Here is a 23,456-nt window from a genome sequence, read left to right on the forward strand (position 1 = left end):
AAGACTGGAGATAAATGAAATAAACAGATTTGATTTCCAAAGCACTTTTGGATTCATGATAGAACTTGATAGATACCAAGGTAAAGCAAAGTTAAAGGTTAAAAAAATTCATTTTTTTCAATATCTATAGTCACATTTTTCAGCAAAGTCTAAAATATAAATATATGTTTCAGCTTCAAACTCCTGGGTTTGAGTGTTTCTCCTGCCTCAGTCTCTCGAGTAGCTGGGAATACAGTTGTGTACCATCAAGCATAGCTAATTTTTTTTTTAATTGTAGAGACAGGGTCTCACAAAGTTGCCCAGGCTACACTCAAGATCCTGGGTTCAAGCAATCCTTCCACCTCAGCATCCCAAAGTGCTGGGATTACAGGCATGAGCCATGGTGCCTGGAGAAAGCCTGCAATATTAAACTGTCATGGTGGTAATCTGTTCATAACTAATAATAGTCATGCTGAAAATCAGAATGTCACATCAATAAATGTTTACTGGAAGCTATTTAATTGGTCACAGAGAGACTAAGAAGGACATAAGGAGTTGACATGAGGAGCATAATTAGAAAATAAACCAATAAGGAGTAGAAAGTAAACCAATAAAAAAAAAAAGAAAAAAATTTTTTAAAAAAAGAAATTACAGTAAAACAGGGTGAAGGGAGATGTAGTGGTAGAATTTCAAGAGTTCACATGTTTGAAGATGGGGGAATTTGGAGTGATGTCAAGTTCCAGATAAGACCCTCACTGAGTGAGTAATCCAGGCCCTGGAAGTCAAAGAGCACAGAGAAGAGAAACTGAAACTTAGCTTGACTCTGAACTGACTTCAGCCTGATCACAGATATTCTGTAATTCAGGTAAAATGTCCTGGCCAAGTGATGGTGATGAACCACTGCCTGGCTGGATTTATATAACTTCAACGCTTGGAAATAACATTGGTCTCAAAGACTCTGCAAAACATTTTTGTATACAGGAATGATATGCAAAAAGAAAAAAAAGTTGTTGTGGCTTAATCTATCACCAATACTCTTCTACTGACCAAGCAAGGAAGAAAGACTGCCTGTTGATAGATCTGATCATATACTTTCAATCACACTGTAAGAGGCTGTAGCTAAACCAAAACAAAATTATTTTTTAAAAATTGTATATTTTAAAGAGACGGGGTCTTATTGCCCAGGCTCGTCTAGAACTCCCGGGGCTCAAGCAATCCTCCTATGTTGGCCTCCTAAGTAGGTGGGATTACAGACATAAGCCAACATGCTCATCCTGCAGCCAAGACTTAATGAAGGTTTTAGAATTCTCTGGCAAACCTAAAAAACTGGTGCAGCAGAAAAACAAAAGCAATTGCTGTCTATTGATCTCGCTTTATTAGATGACAGGAAGACAATTAGGTGAAGCAAACAGACAAAAATACTATTTCATGATTTTCCACTGGGTCTTCTGCCTAATTTATGTATTTCTTAATTGACTTCAGGCAATGGACATGTGATGATTTACATAACTATAAACATAGTAGGCATACCAGAATGCAAATATTGCTGATAATTGGCACAGTTGCCTCACAAAAACCCTGAAGTGCAGACGGCAAAAACAAATATCAAGTAACATGCTCAATTTCATACCTACTAGTTTGATAGCAGAGAATTGTTACTTTAAAAAATTGGCTGAGCGCGGTGGCTCACACCTGTAATCCCAGCACTTTGGGAGGCCAAGGTGGGCAGATCACGAGGTCATGAGATCAAGACCATCCTGGCTAACACGGTGAAACCCCGTCTCTACTAAAAATACAAAAAATTGGCTGGGCGTGGTGACTCACGCCTGTAATACCAGCACTTTTCGAGGCCAAGGCAGGCAGATCACGAGGTCATGAGATCAAGACCATCCTGGCTAACACGGTGAAATCCCATCTCTACTAAAAATACAAAAAATTGGCCGGGCGTGGTGGCGGGCACCTGTAGCCCCAGCTACTCAGGAGGCTAGGGCAGGAGAATGGCGTGAACCCAGGAGGCAGAGGTTGCAGTGAGCTGAGATCACGCCACTACCCGCTAGCCTGGGAGACAGAGTGAGACTCTGTCTCAAAAAAAAAATAAAAAAAAAAGTACTCCTGCCTCCCAGCAAATACACAACAATTAAATATATAACATAGCCTTTCAATAAAATGTTTGTTTGAGGCTAGCCCTGTTACTTTTTAGAAGTGCATAGATAATGCATTTAATGAAGACCTGCACTACACACTTATTTTTTTCACTTTTTTTCCACTTATTTCTAATAACACATAAATTAAGATTTTTCACAGTAATAATCATCATAGTATACGTAAGGACTGCAGCCTAAGCATATAGCGATGGAGCTTTTAGAATATAAATTCACACAGGTACATACCACAGTGCTTCCATTATTCATGTTGTGAATGTCCCTGTGGGGATGAGCACAGAAGTCCAGGCAAGCAGTGACCCCAGAGAAGGGACGACCTTCCTTGCTGCCAAGCCGACATTCTCGGGCAACATTTTCATATTCCACCTAGAAAAGAAAGCATGGAGCACAATCTTAAGAGAGAGAAGGAAATCACCTAACTTCAGTAAAGAGTAAAAATAATTTCCTCATGAAGTTTCTAATTAATTACACTTTGTAATTTCTGAGACTAAACGTATTATTGTCATGAAGGTGTAGCTTAGCAACATTCAGGATAAAGCACTTGACAATACATGGAGTAAAAGGAAAATCACTGACTTTACAAGGGAAGGCAGGGTGAGGATACTAATTCTTGTTAGAGATGGATAAGCAAGTAAAATAGACTCAATCATTCCATTAGAAAGAAAGACCAATAAAAGTGCATTAATCATATACACAGTTTTCAATATCCGTAAAAAGAAGATATACATACATTTCATGAACTATTACTGAAAGTCAATTTGTAACTCCTTTTAAAATGAAAAGGTGGATGCTGGGCGGGGTGGCTCATGCCTGTAATCCCAGCAGTTTGGGAGGCTGAGGTGGGCAGATCACTTGTGGCCAGGAGTTCGAGAGCAGCCTGGGAAACATGGTGAAACCCCATCTCTACTAAAAATACAAAAATTAGCAGGGTGTGGTGGCGCATGTCTGTAGTCCCAGCTACTCGGGAGGCTGAGGCAGGAGAATTGCTTGAACCTGCCGGGAGGCAGAGGGTGCAGTAAGCCAAAAGGCTGAGATTGCGCCACAGCACTCCAGCCTGGGCAACAAGACCAAGACTCTGTCTCAAAAAAAAAAAAAAAAAAAAAAAAAGAGTAGATCAATAAAAAGTCCAATTACATACATGTATGTTAGACATATATGCTGTGTATGTATATATTTGTTCAAATTTGAAAATTTTTCTATTAACAATGACTTTTTTTTTTTTTTTTTTTTTTTTGGTGAGACAGAGTCTTGCTCTGTCACCCAGGCTGGAGTGCAGTGGCATGATCTCAGCTCAATGCAACCTCCACCTCCTGGGTTCAAGTGATTCTCCTGCCTCAGCCTCTTGATTAGCTGGGACTACAGGTGCACACCCACCACGCCCAGCTAATTTTTGTATTTTTAGTTGAGACGGGGTTTCACCATGTGGGCCAGGCTATTCTCGAACTCCTGACCTCAGTGATCCGACTGCCTTGGCCTCCCAAAGTTCTGGGATTACAGGCGTGAGCTAATGAGCTTGGCCAACAATGGCTTTTTAAAATATAAAACAGTCTGGCATATCTGTAATCCCATCATTTTTGGAGGGTGAGGCAGGAGCATTGCTTGAGCTTAGGAGTTTACAGTAAGCTTTGATCATGCCACTGTACTGCTGCCTGGGCAACAAAGCAAGACCCCATCTCAAATTAATAAATAAATAAAAAGTTCATACCAATACATACCTGATTTTGGTAAGCTACTGGAGCATACTGCTTATAAATTGGAGCTAATCGTGTAGCCAAACTCTGTAAGTTATCTTCAAGGTTTTTTTCCTATAGGAAAACAGAATCCATTAGTTATTTTATAATCACACCTTCGTGTGTTTAAGGTACAACTGAATCATAAATCATGGCTGATGGTGGTTAATGCACAATTCATACTTATCCTGATAAAATAGCTACCACAGAAAATCACATTGTTTCTTTTCTCCATCTAAACTATTAGACATTGTTATGCTTTAGTGAAGTCTTTTGAAAGGAAAATTCTAAGTTAATTAGAAATTTAAATAGTGTTAGAGATAAATTACAATACTGTTCATGTTGTGAAGAATGAGAGCTATGTTTTATATTTATTCAATAGTATTGGGCACTTGGAATAAATGAAAACAACGTTCCTGCTGGCAAGGGGAAATGGCAAGTAACTTGGTTACAATGTAACAAGTTCCTATAACGGAGAAGAGAGAGTACATACATAAAACACCTACTCTGTGTGAGATCCTGTTTCAAATGGAATCCATATGTCCTTATGAATTAAACACATGTCCTTATGGCCCATGAAACAGGAATATTAAGCATGATCTCTACGAAAGAGCAAGGTCAGGACACTGAGAGGTTTAGTAAATGCCTGCAGATCAAAGGAAGTAAGTGGGCAAGTGGTTGTCTATAGTTCTCTTTTCTACACCATAATAGCTACAAATTGAAGAAGACTTTGAAGGACTATGAGGACTATTAACACTCAAGAAATCTGGATTGCTACTGATAGAGACATCAGATTTTTTCAAAGGAAAACTATCACAAGAGTCTCTATTAGCGTGGTGGCTAACGCCTCTAATCCCAACATTTTGGGAGGCTGAGGTGGTCAGATCACTTGAGCTCACAAATTTGAGACCAGTCTGGGGAACTTGGTGAAACTCCATACTTCTCCAAGAAATAAAAAAAATTAGCTGGCTGTGATGGAGTATACTTGCAGTCCCAGCTACTTGGGAGGCTGAGATGGGAAGGTTGCTTGAACCTGGGAGGCACAAGTGGCAGATCAAGAGATGATATCACACCACTGCACTCCAGCCTGGGTGACAGAGCCAGATCTTGTCTCAAAAAAGAAAAACACGTATAGAGAACATGGACTAAAAAGGGCGAGTAAGGCTTTCGCCTCATGTGCTCATGTGAGATTTGGTGGAAGAAGATGCCGTCAACACAGAAAGGAGACCATTATATGAATCAATTGACCATTGGTATGCATCAAATTATTATAAAAGCCAAAGCTACACAATAATTTAGACACAGCAAGTCAATTATTTAGTGGTTTCTGACAAGCCTCCATCTTAGCAACTGTAAAGTGTCTCATAATCATTTTGGTTTCCTATTGATTTATATTGACTTGATTATACAAAAAAATTCATAGGATCCATTCATAGATTTGTCTGTTAATCAGGCTACTTTTATCTTACCCGTTGTAGTTTAAAAAACAGGAAAGTCAGCCTGTAATCCCAGCACTTTGGGAGGCCAAGGTGGGCAGATCACCTGAGGTCAGGAGTTCGAGACCAGCCTGGCCAACAAGGTGAAACCCAGCCTCTACTAAAAATATAAAAATTAGCCAGGTGTGGTGGCGTGCGCCTGTAGTCCCAGATATTTGGGATGCTGAGGCAGGAGAATCTATTGAATCTGGGAGGTGGAGATTGCAGTGAGCCGAGATCATGGCATTGCACTCCAGCCTGGGAGACAGAGCCAGACTCTGTCTCAAAAAAACAAAACTAAACAGGAAAGTCATGACCCTACTTTAAAAACATGCCCTAGCTAAACTCATACACTAAGTATGATGTTTATTTGGGAGAAACTTTTAAATCAACACACATTAAAACAATTCTATTTATGTCTTCAGTCACTGGAAGTATCCAGTGGGCTGGGTAACCGTGTTTTACTACAAGTGGAACAATGCAGAGAAATGTTAACACTTGTGTACTGCTATTGATATGAACACTGGAAAAGTCACATGTAAATTCTATACTTTTTGTATGCAGCATCAGGTTTAAATTCTTCAGTATTCTCACATCACTTTATTCTATTTTGTAATAATATTTATTCTGTTATGGACCACACAGAGTCACAAGTCCTGCTGAGGAACAGGTCATCTCAAATTACCTCATTTATTGTGTAGAAGCACTGAAATAAAGTAGACAACTAGAAGCAACTCATAGTTTGTACAGTTCACTGTTGGTATTATTTTATTATTTTTCATTTTTTATTTTTTGAGACAGAGTTTCACTCTGTTGCCCAGGCCGGAGTGCAAGTGCAGCAGCACAATCTCGGCTCACTGTATCCTCCACCTCCCGGGTTCAAGCGATTCTCCTGCCTCAGCCTCCTGGGTAGCTGTAATTACAAGCATGAGCCACCACACCTGGATAATTTTTTTCCATTTTTAGTAGAGACAGGGTTTCACCATGTTGGCCATGCTGGTCTTGAACTCCTGACCTCAAGTGATCCACCTGCCTCAGCTTTCCAAAGTGCTGGGGTTACAGGTGTGAGCCACTGTGCCTGGCCCTATTAGTATTATTTTACTATTACAGGCTTATTATTCATATTGTAAAATCCTGACCTTGTAATTATTTCATTAGAATGAACATGCATGTCAGATACAGAGGGAATTACTTATCAGATCTTTACCTATTGGTGGTCAAGATTAACTCCTTCTCCCACTCTTTTTTTGTGTGTGTGGGGGTGCAGTGGTGCGATCTCAGCTCACTGAAACCTCTGCCTCTCAGGTTCAAGCAATTCTCCTGCCTCAGGCACTTGAGTAGCCGGAATTACAGGTGCCCGCCACCACGCCCAGCTAATTTTTCTATTTTTAGTGGAGACGGAGTTTCACCATGTTAGCCAGGCTGGTCTCAAACTCCTGACCTCAAGTGATCCACCTGGCTTGGCCTCCCAAAGTACTGGGATTACAGATGTAAGCCACCACACCAGGCCTCTGTTCACACTCTGTATCTAATCTCTAGGACCATCATATCCTCATCCATAGCTATACTTACCACTTAGACCATTTCTTAAGTTTCAGATTCCTATTATTGACCTGACATTCCCATGTAGGTTTCCCTTAGGAATCTCAATACCAATATATCTAAACTGAATTACTGATCCGCCCTCTACAAACCTGGTCCTATTTCCAGTGTGCCTGATGATAAAGATGAACCCCCCACCCCATATAATTTAAGTGACCATTATCCCCTCCATGGATTGTGCTCATAGATAGTTGGCTCATCTTGCTAAATCCACTCTTGGTTACATTTACTCTATTGTTCAAACAGCGTCTAGAGAGATCTCATTCAAGGGCAAGTGTAAGTATGTCACTGTCCTCCTTAAAACTGATTCTGGCTGGGCGTGGTGGCTCACGCCTGTAATCCCAGGACTTTGGAAGGCCGAGGTGGGTGGCCTTGCTCCTCACTCTGCCTGGGTGACAGAGTGAGAATCCTTCTCAAAAAATAAAATAAATAAAAATAAAAAATACTAGTCTGCAATGGTGGCTCATGCCTGTAATCCCAGCACTTTGGGAGGCCAAGGCAGGTGAATTAACTGAGGTGGGGAGTTCAAGACCAGCCTGGCCAACACGGAGAAACCCCATCTATACTAAAAATACAAAATTAGCTGGGCATGGTGGTGCATGCCTGTAATCCCAGCTACTTGGGAGGCTGAGGCAGGAGTTGCGGTGAGCCGAGATCACGCCATTGCACTCCAGCCTGGGCAAGACCGAAACCCCATCTCAATTAAAAAAAAAATTGCCAGGCAGGGTGGCACATGCCTGTAATCTCAGCTTTGGAGTTGAGAAAGGAGAATCCCTTGAGCCCAGGAGCCCAGCCAGAGCAACATAGTGAGGCCCCGTCCCAAAAAATAAAATAACATTATTTCTGAACATAAGTTCCATCCAGGTCAAGACACTTTTGTAAGTGACAATATTGGACATTTAATCCATTTCTAAAGCATGGAGTACTTTGGGAATTTAACCATGTCAATATAGTTTTGTTGTTGTTTCTTTACATTATTAAGTGAAGAAAAATACGTGCCCTTTAAGGATTTTTTTAAGATTAGGAAACAAAAAGAAATCAGAAGGAGTTAAATCAAGACTGTAGTGTGGATGCCTAATGAGTTCCCATTGATAGACTTTGCAAAACTGCCCACGTTTGATGAGAGGAGTGAGCAAGAGCATTCTTGTGGTGGAGAAGGACTGTCTGGTGGTGCCTTCCTGGGCTATTTTCTGCTAAAGCTTTCTCCAACTTTCTCAAAACACTTTCATAATAAGCAGATGTTATTTTTGTTTGGTCCTCCAAAAAGTGAGCAAGGAAAATGCCTTAAGCATCCCAAAAAAACTGTTGCCATGAACTTTGCTCTTTACTGGTGGTCCACTTTGGTTTTGACTGGACTTCCTACACCTCTTGCTGTCCTTTGCTTTGATTATGCTTTGTCTTCAGGATTATGCTGGTAAAGCCATGCTCCATCTCCTGTTGTAATTTTAAGAATGCCTCAGGATCTTGATCCCATTTGTTTAAAATTTCTATTATTTTCTGCAGCTGAGCTGGGAACAACAGTTTTGGAACCCATCAAGTAGGAAGTCTGCACAACTATAATGTTTCAGTAAGAATCGTGTAGGCTGAACCAATTGATATATCTATTCAGTTAGGGAACAAACAAGATTAATTTTTCCTCAAAAATTGATGTGGGCCAGGCACAGTGGCTCACGTCTATAGTCCCAGCACTTTGGGAGGCAGAGGAGGGCAGATTATCTGAGGTCGGGAGTTCGAGACCAGCCTGGCCAATATGATGAAATCCCATCTCTACAAAAAAAAATACAAAAGGCCAGGTCAGATGTGGTGGCTCACACCTGTAATCCTAGCACTTTGGGAGGCCAAGGCAGGTGGATCACAAGGTCAAGAGATTGAGATAATCCTGGTGAAACCCCGTCTCTACTAAAAATACAGAAAATTAGCCGGGTGTGGTGGTGGGCGCCTGTAGTCCCAGCCACTCGGGAGGCTGAGGCAGGAGAATGGCGTGAACCTGGGAGGCGGAGCTTGCAGTGAGATGAGATCGCACCACTGCACTCCAGCCTGGGTGACAGCAAGACTCCGTCTCAGAAGAAAAAAAAAAAAAAAAAAAAAATTATATATATATATATAGTGTATATACACACACACACACACACACAAAAGGCCAGGTGCTGTGGCACACACCTATAATCCCAGCACTTTGGGAGGCTGAGGTAGGTGGATCACAGGGTCAGGAGTACAAGACCAGCCTGGCCAAGATGGTGAAACCCCGTCTCTACTAAAAATACCAAAAATTAGCCAGGCATGGTGGCAGGAGCCTGTAATCCCAACTACTCAGGAGGCTGGGGCAGGTGAATCACTTGAACCCGGGAGGTGAAGGTTGCAGTGAGCCGAGATCAAGCCATTGCACGTCAGCCTGGGCAATAAGAGCGAAACTCCATCTCAAGACAACAACAACAAAATAACTTTATAAAAGAGCCTAGGTATTAATTGGGCACCTGGAAGGAGTAGGGACTGTCATTGATCTTGGCCCAAATATTTTTCCTTAAACAGCCAGAGAGGGCCAATTTTATCTTAATTTCTAAAAGCCTGCCTGGCCATAGTGTCTCATGCCTGTAATCCCAGCACTTTGAGAGGCTGAGTTAGGCGGATCACCTGAGGTCAGGTCCAGTGAGTGAGCTGAGATCACATCACTGCACTCCAGCCTGGATGACAGAGCGAGAACCAGACTCAAAAAAAAAAAAAAAAAAATTACATGGACAGTTTGACGCTTTGGCCTTCATCTTCAAAATCGTCCCATCCGTTCTTAAAATGAGCTATCCATTGGTAAACTGCAGATTTCTTTGGGGCAGTGCCCATAAGCTTTTTATAAGGCATCAACGATTTTATCATTCTTCCACCCAAGCTTCACCAGAAATTTGATGTTTGTTCTTGCCTCAATTTTAGCACAATTCATGTTGCTCTGATAGAGGCAGTTTATAAACTGACATCTTATCCTTCTTAGTGCATCAAACTAGACCCCATTCAGGTATGTTACAAGTAAGTATGAGTTTATTTTGGTGAAAAATATTATGAAATCCATGCACAGTTTATTCATAATATGAATTTTCCTTGAATGTTTTGAAGATCCTTTATATTTATAAAGTAACACACACTTTTTTCCCCCACAAATATGACTTTTTATTTGCCACTATTGTAAGTCTGAACTTTAAACAGATTCTTGGACTAGTGGTTCATATCCATCAGCTCGTTCTACTTCAGCACCTGTTTCATCCTCAGTGGCTTTTCCAGAACTGCTACCTTCACCATAAAGCTCCATGAGTTTCCCCAATTCAAAGCTAGGCTTCTTCAGCATTTTCACTTTTCTAACAAAGACATCATGGAGAGGATAGATTGGCAAGAATTTTTTCTATGTCTTTTCCAATCCTGTCTGGAATCAATTTATTGACCACTTCTTTCAAGTAATTTGTCTGCACCTCTCGGGTCATGATTTCCATCAACTTGTTCCGGATTTGGCCGAACCACTGGTGCTAAGCATAAGAGGTCTTCTGTATCTGATTGTTGCACTTTTTAGTAAAACCAACACAGAACACATAAAGCAAGTAAGCACCAGTAGTCTTGATATTGACATGAGCTTCAACCATTGTCTGCCATTTTTTGACCATGAAACATATTTTGTCATGGGTAAGATCCATGCCATGGAAGCTCATCAGGCAATTATTCCTCTGAACATCTTCAGTAATCAGCTGAATTTTCTAAATGCAACTTTATCATTCTGCATATGAGCAAGACTCACTTCAAATACACGACCCTTGAGGCCATCAGATTCAATTATGGTTCCTTGGGTCCTGGTGACTAGTGTTTTCCCAATATTTCTTATATTGAACACGGCAGATGCTTTCATGTAATACAAATCTTTCTTAGAAAATGGATCAAGCACTTTCTTCTTGGCTCCCTTTGTGTTGCCTTATTCTTGTCAACCACTACAGTGCTGCTCAGAGAGCCAAAAAGGGACAGATACTTTTATCATATAATATTTAGAAAGAAAACCTAGCTGGTTGGCTCAAGCCAACCTCCCACCTCAGCTTCCTTAGTAGCTGGGACTACAGATCTCACCTGAGATCCGGAGTTCGAGACTAGCCTGGCCAACATGGTGAAACCTCATCTCTACTAAAAATACTAAATTAGCTGGGCATGATGGTGGTGCATGCCTGTAATCTCAGCTATTTGGGAGGCTAAGGCAGGAGAACTGCTTGAACCTAGGAAGTGGAGGTTGCAGTGAGCCGAGATCACACCTTTGTACTCCAGCCTGGGCAACAAGAGCGAAACTCTGTCTCAAAAAAAAAAAAAAGAAAAAAGAAAAAAAAAGAAAAAGAAAGAAATCTGATAAAAAATGATGTATCATAGACTCTTAGAATAACTACATTGATATTAACTTTTTAAATATTTTAATGTTACTGCTGTTACATGTAAGAAAGGTAAGTATTGTTTTCAGATAGGTCTAATTATTTTCTTATGTCTATGTATGTGTATAGTGGCTTGTAATACAAAATGTTTTTTACTCTTGGTCACTGCTTAAAGATTAAAAGATATCAATCTTATAGTTAATCAATATACAAATCCTCACTACACAAACAAAGCATAACACATTAGAATACTTAGTTCCTATTGGTGCCCCACCCCCTCCCACTGCCTACCCACCCACGAGCTGATAAAGGTGTGGAGTTATACTTATAGGTTATTTTAATTTAATATAATATATAAGTATTGAACTTATTTAACTTAACACCAAGTTCGACTAATTTCTTTGCTCACCATGGCCTCGTGTCCCGGACTGATTCGTTCCGGTTTCATATATCTTCTTTCTGGATTACGTCCTTTAGTAATTCTTTCATAGTAGGTCTGTGGGTAGTAAACTTTCTGAGTCTTTGAAATTTTGGCAAATGGGTTTTTCCTATTTTGGCTGAGTATAAAATTCTAGGTTCTTTTAATGATGATTTTGCTGGGGTGGGGTAGTACAGCAGGAGGAGGAAGCCAGGGACAATTGGAATTTGGGGAGATAGCTAAAGTCTTTACCTAATTTATTTAGAGTCTTAATTAATTTATTTACTTATATAATAGAAATATAATTTTACTATTCGATTACTACTTTTCAATATTTAGTTTTCATAGTGTTTCAAAAAACGTTAAAGGAATGCACTTACATATTCAATGTGTAATTCAAAAATAAATTATTTGAATAAAGAAGGACACTTACATGTAAGGGAGAGCTTGGATCAATTCTAAATCTTCTGGGGCTTGGGCTTCTACCAAACTTACAGCCATTAAAGTACATACTCCATGAACAGCCAAAAGAGAATGAAGCTCCACAAGTCTCTGGATCAATTCCTTGACATGTACAGGTACGACTGTAAGATTGTAATTACAAGAGAGTGAACTGATGAAGCATTACAATACCTCAGAGAGAACATTTCAGGTTTATATAGCTTTAGAAGGATGAATGGCTAAAGAACCGGTTATAACGCTTATCTATTATATTACTTATTTAAAGTAGTTTAATGTTAACAATAAAAAGCTAACTTTTGTTTTTTCAAGAAATCTGACTAGGGGACCAGGGTTAACTATACTTTATTATAACCAAATTTTTAGCAAAAATATTTGGTTATGATTGCAAATCCAAATAAATGGGAATAAACTATACAGATTTATTCTAAATATCCACAGTATTGTTTGATTTGGAGATGTCTGAGATAGGGAGATAAAGAACCTGGGTTTTTCTTTTTTTTTTTTTTTTTGAGATGGGATCTAGCCCTGTCACCAAGGGTGGATTGCAGTGGCACAATCTCGGCTCACTGCAACCTCTGCCTTCCAAGTTCAATCGATTCTGCTGCTTCAGCCTCCTGAGTAGCAGGGATTACAGGTGTGTGCCACCACGCCTGGCTAATTTTGTTAATTTTAGTAGAGACGGGTTTCACCAGGTTGGCCAGGCTGGTCTCAAACTCCTGACTTCAAGTTATCTACCCTCCCAAAGTTCTGGGATTACGGGTGTGAGGCACTGAGCCTAGACAGAACCTGGTTCTTAAATCTGGGTTTTAAATCCTGGATTTGTTCCATATCACAAATGAAAATTAGAACATTTTATTACCTCTTTGGAATTCAGCTGCTTTATATCTAAAATGAGACTGATATAATTTTCTGAGGATTGAAAAACAATACATATTTTATATAAAAACAGTTTCTTGGCCAGGTGTGGTGGCTCACGACTGTAATCCCAGCACCTTGGGAGGCTGAGGTGGGTGGATCATGAGGTCAGGAGTTCAAGACCACCCTGACCAACATGGCGAAACCCCATCTCTACTAAAAGTACAAAAAATAGCCTGGCATAGTGGCAGGAGAATTGCTTGAACCCAGGAGGCGGAGGTTGCAGTGAGCTGAGATCGTGCCACGGCACTCCAGCCTGGGTGACAGAGCAAGACTCCATCTCGAAAAACAAAAACAAAACAGTTTCTGAATTTTAAAAACTTTAAAAAGTGCACAATAGAAAAAATGGAGCAGAAAACCGGTTTCATTTAATTAAATCTTAAGTGTGTAACTTTTAGGGCATTTCTAAAGCCTTAAACTAAACTATATGGTAAGAATGACAATGAAAGTACCATGTATTCTTCTTGTAGTTATAAAACTGTATGCTCTTCCAATCCCATTACTGGGTATATACCCAAAGGAATATAAATCATTCTACCATAAAGACACATGCATGTGAATGTTCACTGCAGTGCTATTCACAATACCAAAGACATATAATCAACCTAAATGCCCATCAATGACAGATTCAATAAAGAAAATGTGATACACATCCACCACAGAATAGTATGCAGTCACAGAAAAGAACATAATCGTGTCTTTTGTGGGAACATGAATAAAGCTAAAGGCCACTATCCTTAGCAAACTAACGCAGAAACAAAAGATGAAATACTGCATATTCTCACTTATAAACAGGAGTTAAGTGATGAGAATTCATGGACCCAAAGAGGGGAACAACAGACACTGTGGCCTACTAGAGGATGGAGGGTGGGAAGAAAGAGAGGATCAGAAAAAATAACCATTGGATACTAGCTTAGTAGTTGGCTGGTGAAATAATCTGTACAACAAACCCCTGTGACATGAATTTACCTAAATAAAAAACCTGCAAATGCACTCCTGAACCTAAAATGAAAGTTAAAAAAGGATTGCATGCTTTTAAATTCCACCAGAAAGAAAGAACAAAAATAACATTAAAAGAATAATTAAGTAAAAAATAAAATAAAATTGCATAATGCTTACAACTTAGTATATATTGTACTTATATAATGATTAAAATATATAAACAATAAAGAAACCAATTATTTTGAAAAAGTGAAAATAATATAAAAATTTAGAAAAAAACTATTTTTTATGTTTTCACTGTGAAAGCCTGGAAAATGCCTGATATGTAACTTAGCATTGCTTATAAAAGAAAGACTACAATGAAACTTACTAAATGAGATGCAAATGGAATAAAAATGGTTAAAACATTTTGAATAGAATAAAGTTGCCAAACAAATAGAAAGATAAGAAATTTATTCATATCATTGAAAAAGACATGGAGAGAAAAATGTTGTTTAACTTACTATGTACTAGTATTTTAAAAATGAAACACAGACGAAATGTGATAAGTTATGAGATCTAGAAGAGCATCCTCAGATTATTTTAAATAATCAACAACACCAATAGTGGGACAAATTGCACTGAGTGTAATAGTCCAGGTTATATTTCATTTTTAAAATTTTTTTTCTTTTGTTTCAGCCATCTTTGGCTATAGGTTGTATTTCATAGCCTGACTTGAATCAGGAAGAAACAGGTAAACCAAAACTGATTAACAGTCTATAGAATTAGCCTTTTCGCTTCAAAAATTTCAATGTCATGAAAGACAAAAACTGAGAAAACAAAAAGGATTAAGGGAGCAAAAGGACAAAATAACTAAATGCATTAATCATGGACAGGGGAAAATTATTGGGAAATGGATGATATTTGAATATGAACTAAGATGAGATCATAGTATTTTATCAAATTTAAATTTCCTGAATTTGATCATTATATGGGGATATACAAGAGAAGAGTCCTCATTTTTAGGATAAATACATTCAAGTATTATTTAGGGAAAAAGACAAAGTCTACATCTAGCTGTCAAATGATCAAGAAAGAAATAAGTCAACAACAGTAACGTGTTTGTATGTGTACATAAAAAAATGTAACATAGTGTTAACAATTGTGGAATCTAAGTAAGGGTATATAAGAGTTCACCAGGCCGGGCATGGTGGCTCACGTCTGTAATCCCAGCACTTTGGGAGGCTGAGGCGGGTTTGAGACCAGCCTGGCCAACATAGTGAAACCTCGTCTCTACTAAAAATACAAAACAAAACAAAACAAAACAAACAAAAAAAAATTAGCTGGACATGGTGGCGGGCGCCTGTAATCCCAGGTACTTGGGAGGCTGAGGCAGGAAATCTGCTTGAACCTAGGAGGTGGAGGTTGCAGTGAGCCAAGATTGCACCACTGCACTCCAGCCCGGGCGACAGTGCTAGACTCTGTCTCAAAAAACAGTTCACTGGGCTGGGCGCGGTGGCTCAGGCCTGTAATCTCAGCACTTTGGGAGGCCGAGGTGGGCGAATCACGAGGTCAGGAGACCAAGACCATCCTGGCTAACATGGTGAAACCCCGTCTCTACTAAAAATACAAAAATATATATATATATACAAAAAAAAAAAAAAAATAGCTGGGCATGGTGGCAGGCGCCTGTAGTCCCAGCTACTTGGGAGGCTGAGATAGGAGAATGGTGTGAAACTGGGATGCAGAGCTTGCAGTGAGCTGAGATCACGCCACCACAATTCAACCTGGGCGACAGAGTGAGACTCCGTCTTAAAAAGAAAAAAGGAAAAAAAAGACTCCGCTGAAGTATTCTTACATCTTTCTGTATTTGTGAACTGTTATTTTTGCGGGGGGTGGTGAGGGGAAGACTTGATCATGCTCTGTCAAGTGCACTGGCAAAACCATAGCTCACTGTAACGGCAAACTCCTGGCCTCAAAACATCCTCCCTCCTCAGCTTTCAAAGTAGCCAGGAACACAGGCACACACCACTATGCCTGGTTTTAAAAATTTTGTGTAGGGATAGGTTCTCAAACTCTTGGTTTCAAGAAATCCTCCTGCTTTTGATCAGGCATGAGCCACTACATCAGGCCCATGAAGTTCTCTCTCTCTCTCCTTTTGCCATGTTGCTCAGGTTGGAGTTCAGTGGCATCATCATAGTTCACTGCAGCCTCAAATTCCTGGGCAACAGCAATCTTTCCACCTCAGCCTCCTAATTACCTAGGACTACAGACATGTGCCATCATTCCCAAACAGTTTTTTTTTTTTTTTTTTTAAATATTTTTGTAGAGATGGAGTCTTACTATGTTGCCTGGTCTGGCTTTTGAACTCTTGGCCTCAAGTGATCCTCCCTTGTCGGCCTCCTAAAGCGCACGCCTGTAGTCCCAGCTACTCAGGAGGCTGAGGCAGGAGAATCGCTTTAACTCGGGAGGCAGACATCGCAGTGAGCCAAGATCGCGCCACCGCACTCCAGCCTGGTGACAGAGCGAGACTCCGTCTCAAAAAAACAAAACAACAAGAACAACAACAAAACTTATCTCCTCTTACAACTATTCACCAGTGATTCATTAAATGTATGAGAGATTTAAATTTCAAAAATTTATGTTTTAAACAAGTATAGTCATTTCTCACTTGATGTCAACAGGCTGTTAGAAACTGTGATTATAAGTGAAACCACCTAGAGCAGTTCCCCGAATATCGCTCAATATTGCTACAACGTTGATGAGAAAAATATTGGTTTCATTATATGTTGCTTGGCTTAAAGTCACAGAAAAACATGCCTAAATACCACTCAAGATCCAGATCCAAATAAGGAAAAAGATGGATATGTTTGATTGCATTAAAAACAAAACCTTTTGCGGGAGATAACATAGCCAAAGGAAAAAGACAAACTGAGAAAAATATTTGCAAATTATATCACAGAATAAGAATTAATAGCACCATCAGAGAGAAAATAGATAAATGGAGGAATTCTCTGCAAAATGGGCTAGGTTATTTAGCAGGTAGTTAAAATAAACAGACAAACAAAAAAAGCCAAATAGTTTTTAGTCATGTGAAAAAAATTCTCTCATTCATAAGAGAAATTCAGGTCAAAATTACACTGATGTCATTTCTCTTAATAGGCAAAAACTCACATTTGCCAACATAATCATTGGTAAGACTATAGAAAAACAGATATTCTCTTACATTGAATAGAGGAAATGCACAATGATATGACACTCCTGTGGAAGACCATTCTTTTAAGTCAAAATCCGTTTCCTCCAGACTCTAAAAGTGAGTTGGGTCAGCAATATTCTTTCATTGCTTCCCTTTTTGGGAAGCAATGAAATAATATTCTTTTCTTTTTTTTTTTTTGAGATGGAGTCTCGCTCTGTCACCCAGGCTGCAGTGCAGTGGCGCAATCTCAGCTCACTGCAAGCTCCGCCTCCTGGGTTCACACCATTCTCCTGCCTCAGCCTCCTGAGTAGCTGGGACTACAGGTGCCCGCCACCATGCCCGGCTAATTTTTTGTAATTTTAGTGGAGACGTATTAGCCAGGATGGTCTTGATCTTCTGATCTCATGATCCTCCTGCCTCGGCCTCCCAAAGTGCTGGGATTACAGGTGTGAGCCACTGCACCTGGTCACAGTGAAGTAATATTCCAAAGGAGAATGATTTAAACTGACCTTAACTCACTATAAAATACTCTCTTTACAGAAATGTTTATTCTTTTTAATTCCACAATACTCAAATCCTAATCTCCCATATAATATACATAGTTGGTAGCTAATTAACAATTTTACCAATATGTAATAGAGATCTGAATGGTAAGGCAGTATAAAACAGATTTAATTACTTTTCATTGAGGGTGCATCTTCTGTCGGTAGGGTGCCCATTGTATGACTTTAGATTCTCTGTGAGCTCTGTGTATAGCCGGTCGGCCATTGGAAGAGGGATGCCATCCCATACCATGATGAGCACCACCATCACAGCAGTTGGACAGTGGTGACCTGTACGCTGCCGGACCAAACAAAGAACTTTTTCTTCATCACTGCTCCTTCTTAAAACCTGAAAAAACAGAATACATTCATCTATGGAAGACAAGTATGCCAAATTTGAATGCAATGGATATTCCTTTTGACGTTCTGCATGATTATATTTTAGTTTATTTACTTAATTTATAAAATTTGTTCTACAGACGGGGTCTAACTATGTTACCAAGGCTGGTCTCAAACTCCTAGCTTCAAGCAATCCTCCTTCCTTGGCCTCCCAAAGATCTGGGATTACAGACATGTGCCTCCATGCCCGGCCATATTTTAGTTTTTTTAAAGTCACTACTTTTCAAGGGATAAAACCCTGTAGGACTTTCCACTGCCTTAACAGTTCCCTCCATGAGACTCATCACAAGAGTACCTGAGCCTACATGACTAACAAACAACAGGCAGAACAAAAATCTGTGACACGTGGTTATTATTTGTAGAAGTAGTACAAGGCAGTCCGTGTTTTATTTTACTGCTGTTATAGTTTGCACAACAGACAAGAGAGGGCCTGGTAGAAAACTGCACTGAAATTCCACAAATGTCACAAGGCAACAAATGTAGATGACGGAAAAAAACCATCTAATGTAGTTAGATGGAAATAACCAAGAACTCTCAAAATTAAAAATAAACTTGACAACTAATTTTGGGCATCTGAGGAATGTTACGGATTTTCCTTTGGGTGACTCATTTTACTATCAAGAATTAATGTACACAAAGGAATGCCTCTGTGATTTCTGTGATTTTTACATGTTATTGGAAGGATGTATTATATGCATTTTATTCATAAGACTAATGTGGTCTAGTTGACTTGGTGAATGCAAAATAGAAAAATTAATTGTAAATATTTATTTATTTATTTAATACTGCATCCAATTATTGGGATGTTAAAAAGGCTTCAGCAGTATTTAAAATTTGCTCAGTGGTCTGAATGTTAACTACAAAAAAAAAAAAAAATTCTATACAAATGTTGTCACCACATAAAACCATCCAACCATTTAAAACTGCCTCCATGTATCAAAAATTTAGAAAGTGCAGAGGTTGACCACATTAATCAGTACATAACCAGGACATGATGAAAATGCCCATCCATGTGACCAGAATGGAGCAACCAATAGCATAATTTTTTGTTGCTACAATATTACAAAACTTGAGATGAAACTTCTTAAGAAGTTAGTTACCCAATATCACTTTCTTCTGTCACTCCAGATGGTTAACAATCATTGCTACCAAGGCATCCCTTGAGTAGAGTTGGCTTTAGGACCTTCCCCCTAGACACAATTATTTATATTAAAATTTTTTCTATATTGATATGTCCTCTTACAGCCAAATAATAACACAGTGCTTGCAAATAATCTCAAATGCAAAATTATATATATTGTACCAAAATTATATTGGTTAATATTCAAGTTGTCAAAATTAACAATGAATTTATATTAATAAAGTTTTTGTATAGGAAATGCTAAAAAAAGCTTTTTACTGATGATATTTGTGCCTTTTCTGGATATTCCAAGTTTCCATCAGTGTACAATAGAAAATTAAGCACAATGGTTAGGAGTCTTTAAATTCAAATCTGAGCTCCATAAACTGCTTAAATATTAAATCCGTAAGGCTTCTGGAAACTAAAACTATTATTAAAATAAACAAAGGACTAACTATATGCAGAGGAGTATAAATTCATGGAATAGACATTATTGTAATTACGTTAATTTTCCCAAAATTGATCTCTAGATTCAATGCAATCCCAATGAAAACCCTATCAGAGGTTTGCGTGTGTGTGTGTGTGTGTGTGTGTGTAAATTGACTAATTGTTCCAAAGTTTATGAAAGAAAATGAATCTTGACCCCTACACCTCACACTGATCAACTTGAATTATAAAGTATATCTAAACAAAAAATAAAGCAATGAAGAATTTTAGAAGAAAACATCTTCATGACCTAGGAGTGGGCAAAGCATTTTAAAATGGCTTACACCAAATCTGCTAATTGAAAAGATAAAAAAGGCTGGGTGCCGAAGCTCACACTTGTAATGCCAGGATTTCGGAATGTAGAGGTGAGAGGATTGCTTGAGGCCAAGAGTTCAAGGCCAGCCTGGGCAACATACTGAGACTCAGTCTCCACAAAAAATAAAATAAACCTGGCATAGTGGCATGTACTTGTAGTCCCAGTTGCTCAGAAGGCTGAGGGGGGAGGATCCCTTGAACCTGGGAAGTCAAGGTTGCAGTGAGCACACCTTGCACCACTGCACTCCAGCATGGGCGACAGAAACTCCATACCCGCCAAAAAATAAAATAAAAAAATAAAGAAGGCAAGCAGGAGGATCGCTTGAGATGGAGAGTTCAAGGCTATCATCATGAGCTATGAACTTCAGCCTGGGCAACAGAGTTAAAAAAAAAAAAAAAAAAAAAAGAGGCTGGGAGAAGTAGCTCACACATGTAATCCCAGCACTTTGGGAGAGGTGGTTAGATCACTTGAGGTCGGGAATTTGAGACCAGCTTGGGCAACATGGTGAGACCTTGTCTCTTCAAAAAAAACACAAAAAATGAGCCGGGTGTGGACACCTGCCTGCAGTCCCAGCTACCTGGGAGGCTGAGGCGGGAGGATCCCTTGAACCTGGGAAGCGGAGGTTGCGGTAAGCCCAGATCTCGCCACTGTACTCCAGCATGGGCGACAGAAACTCTGTCTCAAAAAAAATAAAATAAAATAAAAAAATAAAGAAGGCAAGCAAAAGGGCAGGAGAAATATTTACGTGACATATATTTGACATGATATATATATATATACACATTATATATAGACATTACATATATTTGGCATAATATATATGACACAACATATACAGAGAATTGCCCCCATAGAAAATTGGCCGAAAAAATTGAATAGGCACTTCACAATAGAGAATATGAAAATAGATGATGAGCATATGAATATATGTCATCAAATATATTCATATGTATTTTGTCATATGACAAAAATTGTCACCTAGCAAAGTGAAACACAGTAAAAATATTTGTCACCTAGCAAAGTGAAACACAGTAAAAAGGAGCTACCCAGGCCAGCACCGTGGCTCATGCCTGTTATCCTAGCACTTTGGGAGGTGGAGGTTGCAGCGAGCCAAGATTGTACCAGTGCACTACAGCCTGTGTGATGGGAGCAAGACTCCATCTCAAAAAAAAAAAAAAAAAAGGAGGTACCTATGTTGGTGGAGAGAAGAGAGCGTTGTGATAAAGACACTGTTAAATTTCCAAGAGGCAACTGCAGCTAAGATTATTCTTGCATACTCAAGGCTTGGACAGAAGCAGCTCAAAGCCCCATAGAGGTTTTTGTTATAGCAGGCAAATTTGGCTTCTAGTCATGTCACATGCATATAAGAAACAGAAAAAACAAGTATTTAAACAGCTTTTTAATTACCCTCCTTCCAAAAACCAGGAGAACACTAAAGGTATGCACATTCTTGTTCTGTTTGTACAAAAATATACTATCTGTTCCTAATGTCAATGAATACTATGGTGACATTTAATTATTTTTCTACTATATTCACTAACTTCTTGCTGGTATACAGACTTCATAATTGTTCTACAGTCCTATTTGAAAGATAGACAATATGATATATGACTGGTATTAAAATAATAGGACACAATTATTATAGCTATAATAGTCTTTCTAGAATATTTTTCAAGAGAATCACAGAAAAATCTACTCAATTTTTAAAGAGAGTAAAACAATTGGATCCTTATGTACTGAAGATGCAATAGCTTTACTATATACTAGGAATAACCAGATAGAAGTTTGGTTTAAAGTCTGATATCTCAGTAAGGTTGTTAAAAAACAGAAAGATGCAAAAAACCTAAGAATAAAACTATAAAAAATGTAAAGAGAAGGTTATAAAAGAAAGTTCAGTTGGAAGAACATAATAGTGTTCCTAAATGAGAAAGCCAACCCTAAATGTCTAGCCATAAATCTCTCCCCCAATCTATTCAAATTTAGCGTGTTTCTAAGGTTCATATGGAAGGGTAAATGAGTATCATGTCAGGAAAATTTGTTTTTAAAGAATTAGAGGGTACAAGTGCAGTTTTATTACATGGATATATTGGGCAGTGGTGAAGTCTTGGGCTTTTTGTATACTCACTTCCAAAATAGTGAACATTGTACCCAATAGGTAATTCTCCAACCCTCAAGAGAAACGTTTTTTAAACAAATAAGGGAATTGCTCTTCTAAATTGAAGTTTGTTCTTTTAAAATTGTTGTTTTTTGTTTTCTTTTCTTTTCCTTTTGGAGACAGTGTCTCAATGTGTCAACTCGGCTGGAGTGCAGTGGTTCGATCATGGCTGTATGCAGCCTTTAATATCATTTAAAAGCTCTCCAGGCTCATTCGATCCTCCTGCCTAACCCTCCCAAGTAGCTAGAACTATAGGTGCTTGCCACCGTGCTTGGCTACTTTTTTGTATTTTTGGTAGAGACGAGGTCTGGCTATGTTGCCCAGGTTTGTCTCAAACTCCAGGCCTCAAGTGATCTGTGCATTTCAGCCTCCCAAAGTGCTGGGATTACAGGTGTGAGGCCCCAAGCCCAGCCATGATAAAACCAGCCATGGTCTATTATGCATACACATATTATACATATGTGGTCTATTATACATATTTACCAAAGTATAATAGAAGATAACCTTAAAAAAAGGTTATGAAGAGTGAATTCATGGAAGAAATAAAAATTAATAATAAGTAAAACACCCAACTTTGCTAGTTACAATGCAAATTGAATCATGATGTCAACTTTCACCTTAGGTGTACAATGACAAAAATTATCACTCTTAGCTTAGTATTCTGTTTCTATTTTTTTGACTATTAACAACAGGCTGGATACGGTGGCTCATGCCTGTAATTTCAGTAATTTGGGAGGTCAAGGTGGGTGGATCACTTGAGGTCAGGAGTTCGAGACTGGCCTGGCCAACATGGTGAAACCCCGCCTCTACTAAAAATACAAAAATTAGGGCAGGGCACAGTGGTTCAAGCCTGTAATCCCAGCAATTTGTGAGGCCAGGGCAGGCAGACCACCTGAGGTCAGGAGTTTGAGACCAGCATGGCCAACATGGTGAAACCCTGTCTCTATTAAAAATACAAAAGTTAGGTGAGTGTGGTGGTGCAACCTGTAGTTCCAGCTACTGGGGAGGCTGACGCATGAGAATCGCTTGAACCACAGAGGTTGCAGTGAGCTGAAATCGTGCTGCTGCACTCTAGCCTGGGAGACAACAGTGAAACTCCATCTCACAAAAAAAAAAAAAAAAAGAAAAAAAATTTTTTTTAATTAAAAAACCCACAACACTTGGTATTTTTTTTTTTTTTTTAACAAAGAAAAGAA

General features: G+C 39.0%; 1 protein-coding gene across 8 annotated transcripts in view; it reads right to left on the minus strand.

Annotated features, from left to right (window-relative positions):
* TET1 (tet methylcytosine dioxygenase 1) overlaps positions 1–23,456 on the minus strand; it is a 139,121-nt gene that overhangs the window by 15,665 nt on the left and 100,000 nt on the right. For 7 of the 8 annotated variants that reach the window (XM_024253491.3, XM_063727369.1, XM_054523358.2 and 4 more), the window contains 5 exons: positions 17,922–18,133; positions 12,182–12,332; positions 11,740–11,826; positions 3,857–3,946; positions 2,370–2,507 (listed from right to left, as the gene is read on the minus strand). In XM_024253491.3, coding sequence (XP_024109259.3) covers positions 2,370–2,507; positions 3,857–3,946; positions 11,740–11,826; positions 12,182–12,332; positions 17,922–18,133 — 678 coding nt within the window. The remainder of the gene's footprint in view (positions 1–2,369; positions 2,508–3,856; positions 3,947–11,739; positions 11,827–12,181; positions 12,333–17,921; positions 18,134–23,456) is intronic. The other variant, XM_002820885.5, reaches the window with a different exon arrangement.

The sequence above is a fragment of the Pongo abelii genome, chromosome 8, assembly GCF_028885655.2.
Source record: "Pongo abelii isolate AG06213 chromosome 8, NHGRI_mPonAbe1-v2.0_pri, whole genome shotgun sequence".
Taxonomy (NCBI): Eukaryota; Metazoa; Chordata; class Mammalia; order Primates; family Hominidae; genus Pongo; species Pongo abelii.